The 19,268-nt window shown below is 66.2% G+C and overlaps 1 protein-coding gene and 1 long non-coding RNA gene across 2 annotated transcripts; both read right to left on the bottom strand.

The window, feature by feature from the left end:
* Window positions 1-3: 3 nt before the first annotated feature.
* On the bottom strand, window positions 4-18,934 carry LOC148590579 (histone-lysine N-methyltransferase EHMT2-like; the record flags this gene model as incomplete). Its single annotated transcript, XM_088538853.1, is given in 18 exon segments — window positions 4-34; window positions 1,650-1,722; window positions 1,725-1,764; window positions 2,730-2,807; window positions 3,892-4,036; window positions 5,419-5,586; window positions 6,803-6,957; window positions 7,675-7,779; window positions 9,268-9,369; window positions 9,473-9,595; window positions 11,068-11,174; window positions 11,930-12,012; window positions 13,163-13,345; window positions 14,724-14,950; window positions 16,354-16,497; window positions 17,500-17,630; window positions 18,010-18,102; window positions 18,826-18,934. Coding segments are annotated over 18 exon segments (2,097 nt in total), but the record flags the coding sequence as incomplete, so codon positions are not given.
* Window positions 15,694-16,099, bottom strand: LOC148590580 (uncharacterized). The gene is made up of 2 exons (XR_015914287.1): window positions 16,031-16,099; window positions 15,694-15,754 (listed from the first exon to the last, which is right to left on the bottom strand). It is a non-coding gene; the product is annotated as an uncharacterized LOC148590580 (long non-coding RNA).
* Window positions 18,935-19,268: the final 334 nt, after the last annotated feature.

Raw genomic sequence — 19,268 nt, 5'->3', positions numbered from 1 at the left:
CATCTTGGCCGTTCGGTAGAGCTGGAGCCGGACCCTGCGGGGGGGGTCACGTCGGGGACCGTTTTGGGGACGTTTGGGGCCGTTTTGGGGCCATTTGGGGCCGTTTTGGGCCATTTGGGTGACTTGGGGGCTCTTTATGGGGGGGGCACTCGGGTTGTTCATGGGGGTTCGGGGCCGTTCGGGGGGTCCTTGGGGGGTTCCCCGGCCCGTTTGGGCCCGTTTGGGGGGTTCCTGGCTCTGTTTGGGCCCATTTGGGTCCATTTCATGGGTTTCAGGGCTGTTTCCCAGGTTTGGGGGCCGTTTCCTGGCTTTTGGGGTCCTTTTCCCGGGTTTTGGGGGCCGTTTCGGGGCTGTTTCCCAGGTTTTGGGGATGTTTCGGGGCCGTTTCCCGCATTCTGGGCCGTTTTGGGGCCGTTTCCCAGATCTGGGGGCCGTTTCCCAGGTTTCGGGGCCGTTTCCCAGGTTTTGGGGATGTTTCCCAGGTTTTGGGGCCGTTTCTCGGGTTTTGGGGCCATTTCGGGGCCGTTTCCTGGATTTTGGGGCCGTTTCCCGGGTTCCGGGGCCGTTTCCCGGGTTTCGGGCCGTTCCGGGGCCGTCTCCCTGTTTTGGGGCCGTTTCCCGGATTTTGGGGCCGTTTCCCAGGTTTTGGGGCCGTTTCCCGGGTTTTGGGGCCGTTTCGGGGCCGTTTCCTGGATTTTGGGGCCATTTCCTGCATTTCGGGCCGTTCCGGGGCCGTCTCCCGGTTTTGGGGCCGTTTCCCGGATTTGGGGCCGTTTCCTGGGTTTTGGGGCCGTTTCGGGGCTGTTTCCCAGATTTCGGGGCCGTTTCCTGGGTTTTGGGGCCGTATCCCGGGTTTTGGGGCCGTTTCCCGGATTTGGGGCCGTTTCTCGGGTTTCGGGGCCGTTTCCCGGGTTTTGGGGCCGTTTCCCGGGTTCCGGGGCCGTTTCCCGGGTTTTGGGGCCGTTTCCCGGATTTGGGGCCGTTTCTCGGGTTTCGGGGCCGTTTCCCGGATTTGGGGCCGTTTCCCGGGTTTTGGGGCCGTTTCCCAGGTTTGGGGGCCGTTTCCTGGATTTGGGGCCATTTCCCGGGTTTCGGGGCCGTGTCCCGGGTTTTGGGGCCGTTTCCCGGGTTTCGGGGCCGTTTCCCGGTTCCGGGGCCGTGTCCCGGGTTTGGGGGCCGTTTCCCGGGTTTGGGGGCCGTTTCCCGAATTTTGGGCCGTTTCCCAGGTTTTGGGCTGTTTCCCGGATTTTGGGGCCGTTTGCCGGATTTGGGGTCCGTTTCCCAGGTTCCGGGGCCGTTTCCCAGGTTTCGGGGCCGTTTCCCGGATTTGGGGCCGTTTCCCGGATTCGGGGCCGTTTCCCGGATTTTGGGGCCGTTTCCCGGGTTCCGGGGCCGTTTCCCGGATTTGGGGCCGTTTCTCAGGTTTTGGGGCCGTTTCCCGGGTTCCGGGGCCGTTTCCTGGGTTTGGGGCCGTTTCCCGGGTTTCGGGGCCGTTTCCCGGTTCCGGGCCGTTTCCCGGGTTCCGGGGTCGTTTCCCGGATTTTGGGGCCGTTTCCCGGGTTCTGGGGCCGTTTCCCGGGTTTCGGGGCCGTTTCTCAGGTTTTGGGGCCGTCTCCCGGTTCCGGGGCCGTCTCCCGCCCCGGACTCACTTGATGCCGCTCTGCACCACGCGGTTCTTGCAGCTCCGCCAGCACGTGCAGGCCTGGTTGCACTCGAAGATCAGGGGGGCTCGATCTTGTTGAACTCCTGCAGCAGCCGCCCGTCCTGGGGGCGGTTTCGAGGGGCCCCGCGGTCACTTCAGGGTCCCCAATGGCAGTTTCAGGGTCCCCAATGGCAGTTTCAAGCTCCCCAGGGCAGTTTCAGGATTCCCAGTGGCGGTTTCAAGGGGCCCCGCAGTTGTTTCGAGGGTCCCCACAGCAGTTTCAGGGTCCCCAGTAGGTTTCAAGGGTCCCCAATGGCAGTTTCAAGCTCCCCAGGGCAGTTTCGGGATCCCCAGTGGCGGTTTCGAGGGGCCCCGCAGCAGTTTCAAGCTCCCCAGGGCAGTTTCGGGATCCCCAGTGGCGGTTTCGAGGGCCCCGCGGCAGTTTCAAGGTCCCCAGGGCAGTTCCAGGATCCCCCACGGTGGTTTCGAGGATCCCCACAGCAGTTTCAGGGTCCCCAATGGCAGTTTCAAGCTCCCCAGGGCAGTTTCGGGATCCCCCCATGATGGTTTCGAGGGGCCCCAGGGCAGTTTCAGGGTCCCCACAGCAGTTTCAAGCTCCCCAGGGCAGTTTTGGGATCCCCAGTGGCTGTTTCAAGGGGCCCCACGGTGGTTTCAAGGGTCCCCACGGCATTTTCAGGGTCCCCAATAGCAGTTTCAAGCTCCCCAGGGTAGTTTCAGGGTCCCCAAGGCAGTTTCAAGGGTCCCCAGGGCAGTTTGGGGGTCCTCAATGGCAGTTTCAAGACTCCCCACAGCAGTTTCAGGGGTGTCCAAGCCCTGGTAACAGTTTTAAGGGCCCCTAGTCTTGGTTTCAGGGTCCCAACGGTGGTTTCAAGGGCCCCCATGGCAGTTCCAGGGTCCTCAACGTTAGTTTCAAGAGGCCCTGGGGCAGTTTTGGGGTCCCCAAGGGCAGTTTCAGAGGTGCCCTAACCTCAATGGTGGTTTCAAGGCCCCCCAATGGCCTTTCTGGGCCATTTTAGCCCTCCCAACATGAATTTCAGGCCCCGGCGGCCATTTTGTCCCCGCTCACCTTGTCGTACCAGCAGCGGATGCTGAGCTGCCCGCACAGGCAGTTGCTGGAGGAACAGTCGTCCTGGCACGTGCAGTGCTGGGGGGGGACATGTCACTGTCACCAGCCCCAAAACAGCCGTTTCAAGGCCCCCCAAAGCCCCAAACCCCCCCGTTTCTCCCCCTGGAGGTGGTTTCGAGGCGCCTCCAAAGCCCCAAACCCCCCATTTCCCTTCTGCGGGGGCGGTTTCTAGGCCCCCCCAAAGCCCAGAACCCCCCGTTTCCCCGGGCGGTGGTTTCAAGGCCCCCCAACCCCCCCAGGGGCAGTTTCGAGGCCCCCCAACCCCCTGTTTCCCCCCAGAGGGCAGTTTCGAGGCCCCCCAAACCCCCGTTTCCCCCCCAACCCCCCTGTCTCCCCCCAGGGGGTGGTTTCAAGGCCCCCCAACCCCTCGTTTCTCCTCCCAGGAGCAGTTTCAAGGCCCCCAACCCCCCGTTTCCCCCCAGAGGGTGGTTTCGAGGCCCCCCCCAACTCCCCATTTCTCCCCGCAAGGGTGGTTTCAAGGCCCCCCCCAAAGCCCAGAACCCCCCGTTTCTCCCCCCGGAGGGCAGTTTCGGGGCCCCCCAACCCCCCTGTTTCCCCCCGCGGGGGTGGTTTCGAGGCCCCCCCAAAGCCCCCCCCCCCCCCGGGGGCGGTTTTGAGGCCCCCCAACCCCCCATTTCTCCCCCCGGGGGCAGTTTTGAGGCCCCCCAAAGCCGTTTCTCCCCCCGGGGGGCGGTTTCGAGGCCCCCCAACCCCCCATTTCTCCCCCCGGGGGCAGTTTCGAGGCCCCCCAAAGCCGTTTCTCCCCCCGGGGGCGGTTTCGAGGCCCCCCAGAGCCCGGAGCCCCCCATTTCTCCCCCCCCGGGGGGTGGTTTCAAGGCCCCCCAAAGCCGTTCCCCCCCCCCCCCCCCGGGGGCGGTTTCGAGGCCCCCCAAAGCCGTTTCTCCCCCGGGGGGCGGTTTCGAGGCCCCCCGAAGCCGTTTCTCCCCCTGGGGGGTGGTTTCGAGGCCCCCCGAAGCCGTTCCCCCCCCCCCCCCGGGGGCGGTTTCGAGGCCCCCCGAAGCCGTTTCTCCCCCTGGGGGGTGGTTTCGAGGCCCCCCCAAGCCGTTCCCCCCCCCCCCCCGGGGGCGGTTTCGAGGCCCACCTGCAGGTGCGTGATGTTGTGGTCGATGTTCATGGTCGACGTCTCGCAGTTCTCCGCGATGTATTTGTAGTCGTCGGGACAGGGCTCCTCGTCCACCGCGTTCACGCAGGGGATGGGGACGTTCTCGTAGCCGCGCGCCACGTCCCTGCGCGGGGCCGCACGTCCCCACGGTGTCCCCATAACGTCCCCATCATGTCCCCATTGCGTCCCCATGTCCCCATAATGTCCCCATCACGTCCCCGTGTCCCCGTCGTGTCCCCATTGCGTCCCCATAATGCCACCCCCATCGTGTTCCCATGCCATCCCCATCGTGTTCCCGTGTCCCCATTGCATCCCCATGTCCCCATAATGTCCCCATCATGTCCCCATGGTGTCCCCATGGTGTCCCCATGTCCCCATCGCGTCCCATTGTGTCCCCATGTCCCCATAATGTCCCCATCGCATCCCCATGTCCCCATCGTGTCACCATCACGTCCCCAAAGCATCCCCATGTCCCCATGTCCCTGCGCTGTCCCCGTGTCCCCTATCCCCATGTCCCCATGTCCCCGTGTCCCCTGTCCCACGTCCCCACACTGTCCCTGTCCCCCCACGCTGTCCCTATGTCCCCGTGTCCCCATATCCCCTGTCCCTGTCCCTGTGCTGTCCCCGTGTCCCCATGTCCCCGTGTCCCCACGTTGTGTCTCTGTGTCCCCATCCCGTGTCCCCGCGCTGTCCCCGTGTCCCCTCCATGTCCCCTATCCCATGTCCCCTGTCCCTGTGTCCCCGCGTCATCCCCGTCCCCGTGCTGTCCCCATGTCCCCTGTCCCCATATCCCCACGCTGTCGTCCCCGTGTCCCCATGTCCTGTGTCTCGTGTCCCCCCCATGTCCCTGTGTCCCCCCGTGTCCCCCCGTGTCCCCACCATGTCCCCGTGTCCCGTGTCCCTGTCCCATGTCCCTGTCCCCCTGTATCGACCGTGTCCCCTGTGTCCCCCGTCCCGTGTGTCCCCGTGTCCCATGTCCCCATGTCCCGTGTCCCCTGTCCTCGTGTCCCCATGTCCCCCCCGTGTCCCTGTCTCCCCGTGTCCCCCCATGTCCCCATGTCCCGTGTCCCCATGTCCCCCCCGTGTCCCCTATCCCCATGTCCCCTGTCCCCGTGTGTCCCCGTGTCCCTGTCTCCCCATGTCCCCCCATGTCCCCATGTCCCCGTGTGTCCCCGTGTCCCTGTGCCCCCATGTCCCCATGTCCCCCCATGTCCCCCCCATGGCCCCATGTCCCCCCCCGTGTCCCCTATCCCCATGTCCCCTGTCCCCGTGTCCCCTGTCCCATGTCCCCTAGCGCCCTGTCCTGTGTCCCTGTGTCCCTGTGCTGTCCCCGTGTCCCCTGTCCCCCCGTGTCCCCTATCCCCATGTCCCTGTGTCCCCCCCGTGTCCCTGTCCCCCTGTGTCCCCATGTCTCGTGTCCCCATGTACCCCCGTCCCCCCATGTCCCCCCCATGTCCCCATGACCCCTGTCCCCCCATGTCCCCATGTCCCCCCCGTCCCCCGCACCGGCTGATGATCCTCTCTGTGCGCAGCGGCCGCCCGGCCGCCCCCTGGCGGATCTTGCGGTTGAGCTGCAGCGCGACCCACACGTCGGAGCGCTCGGCCGTCAGCTCCAGGGGGGAGTCGCCCTCCTTGTTCCGCAGCTCCGGGTCGGCGCCGCGCGACAGGAACAGCCTGCGGGGGGCCCAGGCGTCCGGGGGGGCCCAGGCGTCCGGGGGGGCCCGGGGGTCCGGGACTCCCCCCAGTGGGACCCAGGGGTCCATGACTCCCCCCATTGGGGCATTGGGGCCCAGGCGTCCGGGGGGGCCCGGGCGACTGGGACACCCCACATTGGGGCCCAGGCGTCCGGGACTTCCCCCACTGGGGCATTGGGGCCCAGGCGTCCGGGACTCCCCCCATTGGGGCCCAGGCGTCCGGGGGGGCCCGGGCGACCGGGACACCCCCCATTGGGGCCCAGGGGTCTGGGACACCCCCCATTGGGGCATTGGGGCCCAGGCGTCCGAGGGGGGGCCAGGCGTCCGGGACTCCCCCCATCAGGGCCCAGGCGTCCGGGACTCCCCCCATTGGGGCCCAGGCGTCCGGGGGGGCCCAGGCGACCGGGACACCCCCCATTGGGGCCCAGGCATCCGGAACTCCCCTCACTGGGGCCCAGGTGTCCGGGGGGGCCCAGGGGTCTGGGGCTCCCTCCATTGGGGCCCAGGCGTCCGGGGCTCCCCCCATTGGGGCATTGGGGCCCAGGTGATTGGGACTCCCTCCTTTAGGGCCCAGGCGTCCGGGACTCCCCCCATCAGGGCCCAGGGCGTCCGGGGGGGCCCAGGCGTCCGGGACTCCCCCCATTGGGGCCCAGGTATCCGGGAGGGGCCCAGGGGTCTGGGGCTCCCCCCATTGGGGCCCAGGCGTCCGGGAGGGGCTCAGGGGTCTGGGGCTCCCCCCATTGGGGCCCAGGCATCCGGGGGGGCCCAGGCGTCCGGGGCTCCCCCCATTGGGGCATTGGGGCCCAGGTGATTGGGACTCCCTCCTTTAGGGCCCAGGCGTCCGGGACTCCCCCCATCAGGGCCCAGGGCGTCCGGGGGGGCCCAGGCGTCCGGGACTCCCCCCATTGGGGCCCAGGTATCCGGGAGGGGCCCAGGGGTCTGGGGCTCCCCGCATTGGGGCCCTGGCGTCTGGGGGGGCCCAGGCGTCCGGGAAGGGTCCTGGCATCTGGGGCTCCCTCCCCAGGGCCCAGGCGTCTGGGGCTCCCTCCATTGGGGTATTAGGGCCCAGGCATCCTGGACTCCCTCCTTTGGGGCCCAGGCGTCCGGGACCCCCATAATCGGGTCCCAGGCCCCCGGGGCTCCCCCGTTGTCCCCGTCCCCCAGCCCCACAGCGCCCCGCTGCCCCCCGCGCTCACGTGACGCAGTCGTGGTAGCTCTCGCGCGCCGCGATGTGCAGCGGGGTGTCCCCGTGGAAGTTGACGGCGTGCAGGTCGCACTGCGCGTTCAGCAGCACCTCGGCGATCTCGGCGCTGCCCGTGAACGACGCCCAGTGCAGGCAGATGTTCTCCTCCTGCGGGGGGGGGGGGGGGCTTGAAACCGACAATTTGGGGGGGGGGGGGCCCTTGAAACCGCCACGGGGGACACGGGGGGGCCTTGAAACGGATACTTTGAGGGGTGGGGGGGGCTTGAAACCACCAAACGGGGGGCGGGGGGGGCCTTGAAACGGACAATTTGGGGGGGGGTTTTGAAACGGACACTTCGAGAGGTCGGGGGGCTTGAAACCCCCAAACGGGGCCCGGGGGGCCTTGAAACGGACACTTTGAGGGGTTGGGGGGGGGGCTTGAAACCGCCAAACGGGGCACAGGGGAGCCTTGAAACTGACAATTTGAGGGGTTGGGGGGCTTGAAACCGCCGAACGGGGCACGGGGGGGCCTTGAAACGGACACTTTGAGGGGTCGGGGGGCTTGAAACCACCAAACGGGGGGTGAGGGAGCCTTGAAACCGACAAAGGGGGGGGGTGGATGGCTCAAAACAGACCCTTCCTGGAGACGGGGAGGCTCGAAACTGCCTTTTTGGTGGATGGGGGGCTTGAAACTGCCCCTTTTTAGGGATGGGGGGCTTGAAATCACCAAGGTGGAGGCGGGGGAGATCAGAAGGGCCCATTTTGGGGGCGGGGGGATGCTTGAAACTGCCCCTTTTGGGAACGAGGGCCTTGAAACCGCCCCCATTGGGCAACCGGGGGCCTCGAAACCGCCTTTTCGGGGTGTTGCGGGGACCCCGCGCTCACGTTGTCGGTGAGGGTGACGTCGGCGCCGCGCGTCAGCAGCCGCCGGATGACCTCGATGTGCTTGTGCTCGGCCGCCCAGATGATGGGGGTCCAGCCGCCGTTGTCCTGCGCCGGTGTCACCCGGTGTCACCCGGTGTCACCCCCACGTCAGCCCATATCCCCCCTTGTCACCTCATGGCCGCCCACATCACCCTGTGTCATCCCTATGTCCCCACATGTCACCCTGTGTCAGTCTCATGTTACCCCCATGTCACCCCGTGTCACCCAGTGTCACCCCCACGTCACCCCCTATCCCCCCTTGTCATCTCGTGCCCCCCCACCCCGTGTCACCCCTATGTCCCCACATGTCACCCTGTGTCAGTCTCATGTTACCCCCCATGTCATCCCATGTCACCCGGTGTCACCTGGTGTCACCCCCATGTCACCCCATATCCCCCCTTGTCATCTCATGGCCCCCCCCATCACCCCGTGTCACCCCTACGTCCCCACATGTCACCCTGTGTCAGTCTCATGTTACCCCCGTGCCATCCCGCGTCACCCCATGTCACCTGTGTCACCCCATGTCACCCTTATATCTCCCTATGTCACTCTATGTCACCCACGTCACCCCCATGTCACCCTGTCCCCCCATCACCCTCATGTCACCCCCATGTTCCCCTGTGTCACCTCCCCTGTCACCCCTATGTCCCCCTATGTCACCCTCATGTCACCCCGTGTCCCCGTCACCCCCATGTCATTCCCATATCCCTCTATGTCACCCTCATGTCACCATGTCCCCCTATGTCATCCTCATATCACCCTGTGTCCCTCCATGCCACCCCTATGTCCCCCTGTGTCACCTCCTCTGTCACTCCCATGTCCCCATGTCATCCTCTTGTCACCCTGTGTCACCCGTCACTCCTATGTCACTCTCATATCCCCCATGTCACCCTTATGTCACCCTGTGTCCCCCTCGTCACTTCCATGTCATTCCCATATCCCCCTGTGTCACCCTCATGTCACCGTGTCTCTCTATGTCACCCCCATGTCCGCCTGTGTCACCTCCCCTGTCACTCCCATGTCCCCATGTCACCCTCTTGCCACCCTGTGTCACCCGTCACTCCTATGTCACTCTCATATCCCCCGTGTCACCCTTATGTCACCCCATGTCCCCCTCGTCACCCCCATGTCATTCCCATATCCCTCTATGTCACCCTCATGTCACCATGTCGCCCTATGTCATCCTCATATCACCCTGTGTCCCTCCATGTCACCCCCATGTCCCCCTATGCCACCTCCCGTCACCCCCGTGTCCTCATGTCACCCTCTTGTCACCCTGTGTCACCCCGTCACTCCTATGTCACCCTTATGTCACCCTGTGTCCCCATCACCTCCATGTCATTCCCATATCCCCCTATGTCACCCTCATATCACCCTGTGTCCCCCCATGTCACCCCCATGTCCCCCTGTGTCACCTCCCCTGTCACTCCCATGTCCCCATGTCACCCTCTTGTCACCCTGTGTCACCCCATCACCCCCATGTCACCCCCATGTCCCCCTGTGTCACCTCCCCTGTCACCCCGTGTCCCCGCTCCGTGTCCCCCGCGGTGTCACCTGCGCGTTGACGTCCACCTGCCCGGTGGCCAACAACAGGTCGACCATCTCCAGGTTGCCGTTCTTGGCCGCGTGGTGCAGACAGGTGGAACCGTCCTCCTCCTACAGGCGGCAACAACGTCACCAGGCGTCCCCGGCGACGTCACCGCCTCCCCGGTGACATCACTACCCCCCCGGTGACGTCACCGTGACGTCACGGGCGCACCTTGCTGTAGACGCAGCCGCCCCGTTTCACCATGTACCGCGCGGCCTCCACGTGGTTGTTGGCTACAGCCTCCATGAGCGGCGTCCGCCGGAGCTTGTCAGTCGCGTTGATGTTGGCGCCCGCCTGGGGACACGGGGGGGGTGTGAGGGGGACGCGGGGACACCCCGGGGACACCACGGGGTCATGGGGACACCCAGGGAACACCTGGGGACAGGGGGACATCGGGGGACGTGGGGACACCGGGGGACACCCAGGGAGACATGGGGACACTGGGGGACGTGGGGACACCTGGGGGTCACGAGGACGTCGGGGGGACACGGGGACACCCTGGGGGACACAGGGACACCTTGGAGAACATGGGGACACCCAGGGGGACATGGGGACACCATGGGGGACAGGGTGGGGACATGGGGACATCCTGGGGGACATGGGCACCCTATGGGGACACAGGGACACCTTGGAGGACATGGGGACACCATGGGGGACAGGACGGGCAACACTGAGGGGACACTGTGGGGACACTGGTGGGGACATGGGGACATCCTGGGGGACATATTGATGCCATGGGGACACCCAAAGACACTATGGGGACAAAGGAACACCCGTGGGGACACAGGGACACCCTGGGGGACATGGGGACACCCTGGGGGACACGGGGACACCATGGGGGACAGGGTGGGGAACACCGAGGTGACACTGTGGGGACATGGGGACATCCTGGGGGACATGGGCACCCCGTGGGGACACAGGGACACCCCGGGGGACACGGGGACACCCTGGGGAACAGGGTGGGGAACACCAAGGGGACACTGTGGGGACACTGGTGGGGACACGGGGACATCCTGGGGGACATGTTGATGCCATGGGGACACCCAAAGACACTATGGGGACAAAGGGACACCTGTAGGGACACAGGGACACCCTGGGGGACATGGGGACACCCTGGGGGACACGGGGACACCCTGGGGGACAGGGTGGGGAACACGGAGGTGACACTGTGGGGACATGGGGACATCCTGGGGACATGGGCACCCCGTGGGGACACAGGGACACCTTGGAGGACATGGGGACACCATGGGGAACAGGCTGGGGAACACCAAGGGGACACTGTGGGGACATGGGGACATCCTGGGGGACATGGGCACCCTATGGGGACACAGGGACACCTTGGAGGACATGGGGACACCATGGGGAACAGGGTGGGGAACACCAAGGGGACACTGTGGGGACACTGGTGGGGACACGGGGACATCCTGGGGGACATGTTGATGCCATGGGGACACCCAAAGACACTATGGGGACAAAGGAACACCCGTGGGGACAAAGGGACACCCAGGGGAACACGGGGACACCATGGGGAACAGGGTGGGGACATGAGGACATCCTGGGGGACATGGGGACACCCTGGGGGACATGGGCACCCCGTGGGGACACAGGGACACCCTGAGGGACATGCGGACACCATGGGGGACATGGGGACATCCTGGGGGACACGGGGACACCCAGGGGGACACGGAGACCCCATGGGGACACCCTTGGGGACGCGGGGACACCATGGGGACACCCTTGGGGACGCGGGGACGCGCGGGGGACACCTGCAGCAGCAGGTGACAGATCTCCAGGTGTCCCTTCTGCGCGGCCGCGTGCAGCGGCGTCCGGCGGCTCTGCGCGTCGCTCTGCGCGTTGGGGTCCAGGTTGTCCACTGCGGAGACAGGCGGCAACAGGCGCTCAGCGACAGCCGGAGTCCTCCGGGGACAGCCGGAGTCCTCCAGGGACACTCAGAGCCCTCCAGGGACACCGTGAGTCCTCCAGAGGACATCCCAAGTCCTCTAGGGACACCCAGAGTCCTCCAGGGACACCCAGAGTCCTCCAGGGACACTGTGAGCCCTCCAAGGACACCCAGAGTCCCCCAGGGACATCCAGAGTCCTCCGGGGACACCGTGAGTCCTCCAGGGACACCGTGAGTCCTCCAGGGAGAGCCCAAGTTCTCCAGAAACAGCCTGAGTCCTCTGGGGACACCCAGAGTGCTCTGGAGACACTGAGTCCTCCAGGGACAGCCCAAATCCTCCAGGGACACCCAGAGTCCCTCAAGGACACTGTGAGTCCTCCAGGGACACCCTGAATCCTACGGAGACACCCAGAGTCCCCCAAGGACACCATGAGTCCTCCAGGGACACCCTGAATCCTCTGGGGACACCCAGAGTCCTCTGGGAACAGTCAGTCCTCCAAGGACACTGTGAGTCCTCCAGGGACACCATGGATCCTCCGGGACACCAGAGTCATTTGAGGACACCCTGGGTCCTCCAGGGACAGCTGGAGTCCTCCAGAGACCCCCAAGTCCTCCAAGGACCCCCCGGGTCCTCCAGGGGCCCCCGAGGACCCCCCAGTCCTCCAAGGAACCCTCAGACAACCCCAGACCACCCCCCCCGAGGTCCTCCAGGACCCCCTCGCACTCACGGAGCATGAGGACGACCCTGTGCAGCTCCCCCTGCTTCACCGACACGTAGAGCTGTCGCGGGTGGAACCGCAGCTTCTTCCGCCTGTAGCGCAACAGGCGGCCGGGGGTGTTGGGGGGCAGCTGGGGGGGTTATGGGGGCCCCCAGCAGCTTTGGGGGAGCCCGGGGGGGGACACAGAGGGGATAGGGGGTCCCAGGGGGTTGTTTGGGGGTTCCTGGGGGTACCCGGGGGTCCCAAGGGGGAGTTTGGGGGTTCACAGGGGTCCCAGAGGGTGTTTCAGGGACCCTGTGGGGTGCGTGGGGGGTTCCTGGGGGTGTTCTGGGGTGTTTGGAGGTTCCTGGGGGTACTTAGGGGATCCTGGGGGTGTTTTGGGGGTGGTCTGGGGGTTCCTGGGGGTCTTTCGGCATCTTTTTGGGGTATTTGGTGGTTCCTGGGGGTGTTTAGGGCGGTTCCGGGGATATTTTGGGGCATTCAGGGCCATTTTAGGAGTATTTGGGAGTGCCTGGGGCTGTTCCAGGGCTGTTCTGGGACATTTTGGGGGTATTTGGGGACGCCCAGGGCCATTTTGGGGCTGTTTCGAGCCATTTTGGGGGTTTTCGGGGGCGTTTGGGGCCATTCCGGGGCTGTTTGGGGCCGTTTTGGGGGTATTTGGGGCCGTTCCGGGGGTGTTCGGGGCCGTTCCAGGGGTATTTGGGGCCGTTTTGCGGGTGGTTGGGGCCGTTTCGGGGGTATTCGGGGGTGTTTGAGGCCATTTCGGGGGTATTCGGGGGTGTTTGGGGCCGTTTTGGGGGTGTTTGGGGCCGTTTTGGGGGTATTTGGGGTCGTTTTGGGGGTGTTTGGGGCCGCTTTGGGGGTATTTGAGGGTGTTTGGGGCCGTTTTGGGGGTATTTGGGGCCGTTTCGGGGGTGTCTGGGGCCGTTTCGGGGGTATTTGGGGGTGTTTGGGGCCGTTTCGGGGGTGTCTGGGGCCGTTTTGGGGGTGTTTGGGGCCGTTCTGGGGGTGTTTGGGGCTGTTTCGGGGTGTTTGGGGCCGTTCCGGGGGTGCTTGGGGCCGTTTCGCGGGTATTCGGGGGTTTTCGGGGCCGTTCCGGGGGTGTTTGGGGCCGTTTGGGGCCGTTTCGGGGCTGTTTGGGGCCGTTTTGGGGGGTTTCGGCGCCGTTTTGGGGCTGTTTCGGGCCGTTCCGGGGCTGTTTGGGGCCGTTCCGGGGGTTTTTGGGGCCGTTGGGCGCCGTACCGGTCGGCCTCGTGCACCACGAGCGCCTTCTCCAGCAGGTCCCGCGCCGGCCCCGGCGCCAGCCCCCGCGCCGACAGCGCCGCCCCCGACGGCAGCGCCAGCGCCGGCCCCCCGGAGCTGTCGATGGGCTCGGGGGGGGGCGCGGGGGGGGCGCGGCCCTCGCCCTGCCCCCGCATCCGCGCGCTGGGGGGGCGGGGGGGTCAGGGAGCCCTAGGGAGCCCCAGAGACCCCCCCAGAGCCACCAGACCCTATAGAGCCGCATAGATCCCCCCGAGACCCCCCAGACCCCTAGGGAGCCCCCAAGACCCCCCCAGAGCCCCCAGACCCCATAGAGCCCCATAGACCCCCCCAAAACCCCCCCAGAGCCCCCAGAGCCCTATAGAGCCCCCGAGACCCCCCGAGACCCCCCAGACCCCTATGGAGCCCCAGAGACACCCCAGAGCCCCCAGACCCCATAGAGCCTCATAGACCCCCCCGAGACCCCCCAGACCCCTATGGAGCCCCCGAGACCCCCCGAGACCCCCTGGAGCCCCCAGACCCCTATGGAGACCCATAGACCCTCCTGAGACCCCCTAGACCCCTATAGAGCCCCGCAGACCCCCCCAAGGACCCCTAGAGACCCCAGACCCTATGGAGAAGCCCCCAGACCCTATAGAGCCCCAGAGACCCCCCCAAGGACCCCTAGAGCCCCCAAACCCCATAGAGACCCATAGACCCCCCCAGGGACCCCTGGAGCCCCCAGATCCCATAGTGCCCTATAGATCCCCCCCTAAGCACCCCTAGACTCCCCCCGGCCCTATAGAGCCCCATTGGCCCCACAGGACCCCATAGACCCCTCCCGGACCCCCATATTGTTCCTCCAGCCCCCTATATCCCTCATATCCCCCCAAGAGCCCCCCTTGAGACCCCAATAACCCCCCATGGCCCCCCAGATCCTCCCGGGACCCCCCAACACCCCAACAACCCCCTTACAACGCCCCGTGTCCCCATGTCCCCTGTCTTCATGTCCCCCCGTGTCCCCCCCATGTCCCTGTGTCCCCCTGCGCCCCCCTGTATCCCCATGTCCCCCCCATGTCCCCATGTCCCCCCATGTCACCGTGTCCCCCTGTATCCCCCCACATTCCCATGTCCCCCAGTGTCCTGTGTCCCACCCTGTCCCCATGTCCCCTCCATGTCCTTCCATGTCCCCCCATATCCCCACGTCCCCCCATGTCCCCCTGTGTCCCATGTCCCCCCACATCCCTGTGTCCCACCTGTTTCCGTATCTCCCCATGTCCCCATGTCCACCCCGTGTCCCCATGTCCACCCCCATGTCCCCATGTCCCCCCATGTCCCCCCACATTCCCATGTCCCCCAGTGTCCCAGTGTCCTGTGTCCCACCCTGTCCCCATGTCCCCCCTATGTCCCGCCATGTCCCTGTGTCCCACCCTGTTCCCGTATCTCCCCATGTCCCCATGTCCACCCCGTGTCCCCATGTCCCCCCCCATGTCCCCATGTCCCCCCATGTCCCCCCCCGTGTCCCCCCCGTGTCCCCATGTCCCCATGTCCCCCCCCGTCTCACCTGGGCCGCGGGCGGGGGTGGCGGGGGGCGGCGCGCGGGGGGGGCGGCTCGGGGGCCGCGGGGGGGTTGGCGCCGTCGCCCCCCCCCCGTGTCACCGTCACCTCGTGGGCGCCGCTGGCGTCTTCGCCGCAATGGGGACAGAAGATGAGGCCGTTGAGGGGGGCCACGCAGGAGCGGTGGAAACGGTGCCCGATGCGCACGTCGGGGTGGCACTCCAGGAACGTCCCCTGGGGACATGGTGACAATGAGGGGACATGGGGACATCGGGGACAATGAGGGGACATGGGGACATTGGGGACATGGGGACATTGAGCAGGGCCACGCAGGAGCGGTGGAAGTGGTGCCCGATGCGCACGTCGGGGTGACACTCCAGGAACGTCCCCTGTGGGGACAATGAGGGGACATTGGGGACATGGGGACAATGAGGGGACATTGGGGATGTTGGGGACATGGGGACATCGGGGACATCAAGCGGGCCGGCACGCAGGAGCGGTGGAAGCGGTGCCCGATGCGCACGTCGGGGTGGCACTCCAGGAACGTCCCCTGTGGGGACATGGGGACAATGAGGGGACATTGGGGACAATGAGGGGACATTGGGGATGTTGGGGACATGGGGACAATGAGGGGACATTGGGGACATTGGGGACATGGGAACATTGAGCGGCGCCACGCAGGAGCGGTGGAAGCGGTGCCCGATGCGCACGTCGGGGTGGCACTCCAGGAACGTCCCCTGTGGGGACAATGAGGGGACATTGGGGACATGGGGACATTGGGGACATTGGGGACGTTGAGGGGGGCCACACAGGAGCGGTGGAAACGGTGCCCGATGCGCACGTCGGGGTGGCACTCCAGGAACGTCCCCTATGGGGGGACATGGGGACAATGAGGGGACATTGGGGACAATGAGGAGACATGGGGACATGGGGACATTGAGGGGACATGGGGACATCGGGGACGTTGAGCGGCGCCACGCAGGAGCGGTGGAACCGGTGCCCGATGCGCACGTCGGGGTGGCACTCCAGGAACGTCCCCTATGGGGACATGGGGACAATAAGGGGACATTGGGGATATTGGGGACATGGGGACATTGGGGACAATGAGGGGACAATGGGGACAATGAGGGGACATGGGGACATTGGGGACATGGGGACATTGGGGACACTTTCGGGTGGCACTCCAGGAATGTGCCCTAGGGGACAGCCAGGGGACATGGGGACACTGGGGACATGGAACATGTCAAGAATGTGTCCCTGTGTCCCCACAGTGTCCCTACAGCGTCCCTACAGTGTCCCCGCGGTGTCACTCACAGCCGTACAGAAGTGCCCGCAGCCCGGACAGCAGTGGTGTTTCACCATGCGCGCGCGGTGGTTCTCACACACCCCGTGTCGCGGTGTCCCCGCGGTGTCGCGGTGTCACTCACAGCCGTACAGAAGTGTCCGCACCCCGCACAGCAGTGGTGTTTCACCATGCGCGCGCGGTGGTTCTCGCACACCCCGTGTCCCCGCGGTGTCGCGGTGTCACTCACAGCCGTACAGAAGTGTCCGCACCCCGGGCAGCAGTGGTGTTTCACCACGCGCGCGCGGTGGTTCTCGCACACCCCGTGTCCCCGCGGTGTCGCGGTGTCACTCACAGCCGTACAGAAGTGTCCGCAGCCCGGACAGCAGTGGTGTTTCACCATGCGCGCGCGGTGGTTCTCGCACAACACCATCAGCGGCACGCGGCTCGACGGTCGCATCGTCTCCCGTTTCAGGATGCTGCTGCCGCAGCCGCTCAGCTGGGGGGGGACGGGGGGGTCGGCCGGACGCCGGGGCCCTCGGGGACACCCGCAGCCCCTCCGCGCGTCCCCATGTCCCCCCCGGTGTCCCCGTGTCCCCCCCGTGTCCCCCCCATGTCCCTCTGTCCCCCCGTCGCCTTCCCTGTTCCAACATCCCTCCCCCCAGGTCCCTGTGTCCCTCCCTGGTGTCCCCCCCATGTCCCCAGTGTCCCCTCCGTCCCCATGGTGTCCTCATGACCCCACGGTGTCCCCAGTGTCCCCATGGTGTCCCCCCATGTCCCCAGTGTCCCCTCCGTCCCCATGGTGTCCCCATGACCCCACGGTGTCCCCAGTGTCCCCTTGGTGTCCCCATGTCCCCATTGTCCCCTCATTGTCCCCAACGCCCCCACCTGCCCGTCCACGCTCTCGGTGGCCATGCACAGGTGGGTGTCCCCGTGTCCCCATGGTGTCCCCAATGTCCCCTCGTTGTCCCCACCTGGCCGTCCACGCTCTCGGTGGCCATGCACAGGTGGGTGTGCCCGTGTCCCCATGGTGTCCCCGTGTCCCCATGTCCCCATGGTGTCCCCATTGTCCCCTCATTGTCCCCAATGTCCCCACCTGCCCGTCCACGCTCTCGGTGGCCATGCACAGGTGGGTGTCCCCGTGTCCCCATGGTGTCCCCATGGTGTCCCCAATGTCCCCACATTGTCCCCAATGTCCCCACCTGCCTATCCACGCTCTCGGTGGCCATGCACAGCGCAGTGTCCCCGTGTCCCCAATGTCTCCTCATTGTCCCCAATGTCCCCTCGTTGTCCCCACCTGCCCGTCCACGCTCTCGGTGGCCATGCACAGGTGGGTGTCCCCGTGTCCCCACGGTGTCCCCGTGTCCCCATGGTGTCCCCAATGTCCCCTCATTGTCCCCAATGTCCTGCCCGTCCACGCTCTCGGTGGCCATGCACAGGTGGGTGTCCCCGTGTCCCCATGGTGTCCCCAATGTCCCCACATTGTCCCCAACGTCCCCACCTGGCCGTCCACGCTCTCGGTGGCCATGCACAGGTTCCGGGCCGCCTCGCTCAGTCTCTCGATCTTCGGCGCCTCCATCCGGCAGGAGCAGAGCGGCAGCTCCTCCCCCCGCTCGCCCTCGGCCACGCCCCCTGCGGAGGGCGGGGCCTCGTGGGGGCGGGGCCTCGTGGGGGCGGGGCCTCGGGGCAGTCTTGGAAGGGGCGGGGTCTGAGCAGGGGAGGGGGCTCGCAAGGGGGAGGGGCCTCATGTGGTCTCGGGGCTTGGCCACGCCCTCTCTGGTGCAAGGGGCGGGGCCTCAGGGCGGCGGGGCCTGTAGGGGCGGGGGCTATGGGGCGCCACAGAGGGCGGGGCTTCACAGGGGCGGGGCCAGGGAGAAGCCAAAGAGGGGGCGTGGCCAATGGAGGGAGTGGGCGTGGCCTGGAGAGGATTACAAGGGGCGGGACACAAGAAAAGGGGGGCGGAGCTCCGCGGCAGGGGGCGGAGCTCCGCGGCAGGGGGGCGGGGCCTCACCGGTGGGCGGGGCGCACAGGCCGCCCCTCCCCGGCAGCTCCAGGCAGCCCAGGGGCAGCTCCGTGTAGTCGCTGCCCCCCCCCGCGCTGGGACCTGGGGGGGAGGGGGCGGGGTCAGGGGCGGGGCCTCCGCTGCCACGCCCCCGACCACGCCCCCCGTCGCTTTTAAGCCCCCCCCCCCCATACTGAGCCCCATGCAAGGCGGTTTTGGGTCCCCTTCTCCCATAAAAACAGTTTCAAGCCCCCCCATCCCCTAAAAGGCAGTTTCTAGTCTCCCCCTTCCCCACTAAGGCGGTTTCCAGACCCTCCCCCTCCCCAAAAAGCAGTTTCAACCCCCCGCCCCCCATCATCACGTTTTCAGGCTTTTCTCCTCCCAAAAACACCAGTTTCGAAACCCCCCCACTCCCATAAAAACCAACCCGACTCCCCAAAAAGCAGTTTTGAGGCTCCCCCCTCCCCGTTGGGCAGTTTCAAGATCCCCCGCTCCTAAACAGAGAATTTGGAGCCTCCTCTGCCTCCACAGAGCAGGATTTGACTCCCCAAACGGCAGTTTCGAGGCTCCCCCGCACCCATGGGGGCAGTTTTAAGACCCCCCCACCCCCCCAAACGGGCGGTTTCGAGGCCCCCCCCGCTCCCATGGGGCAGTTTTAAGACCCCCCACCCCCAAACGGGCGGTTTCGAGGCTCCCCCGCACCCATAGGGGCAGTTTTAAGGCCCCCCACCCCCAAACGGGCGGTTTCGAGGCTCCCCCGCACCCATAGGGGCAGTTTTAAGGCCCCCCACCCCCAAACGGGCGGTTTCGAGGCCCCCCCAGCACCTCGGGGCTCCTTGGCCCGGGGCTCCCGGCGTTTCCGCTTCCGGGCGGGTTTGAGCCACGGACTTTCCTTCCAGCGCTTCCGGGCCCGGCGCCGGGCGCCCCACGCGCCCTGGGGAGAAACGGCAAAATCAGCCCCGGAAACGGCCAAAACACCCCAAAACACCCTAAAACACCCCCGGAAACCCCCCAAACACCCCAAAACACCCCCGGAACACCCCAAAACACCTCCAGACACGCCTAGAAACCCCCAAAACACCCCAAAACACTCCCACAGACCCCCAAAACACCCTAAAACACCCCCGGCAACCCCCAAAACACCCGCAAAACACCCGCAAAACACCCCCAGAACACCCCTAAACACCCCCAAAACACTCCCAAAACACCCCAAAACATCCTAAAACAGTCCAAAACATCCCCAAAATACCCCCAAACACCCCCAGAAC

This window comes from Tinamus guttatus, unplaced genomic scaffold, assembly GCF_059628265.1.
Source record: "Tinamus guttatus ecotype Peru unplaced genomic scaffold, ASM5962826v1 Tinamus_guttatus_pri_ptg001243l, whole genome shotgun sequence".
NCBI classification, from domain to species: domain Eukaryota; kingdom Metazoa; phylum Chordata; class Aves; order Tinamiformes; family Tinamidae; genus Tinamus; species Tinamus guttatus.
Note: the sequence above shows the minus strand (reverse complement) of the source record. Positions and strands in the feature narration are given on the sequence as shown.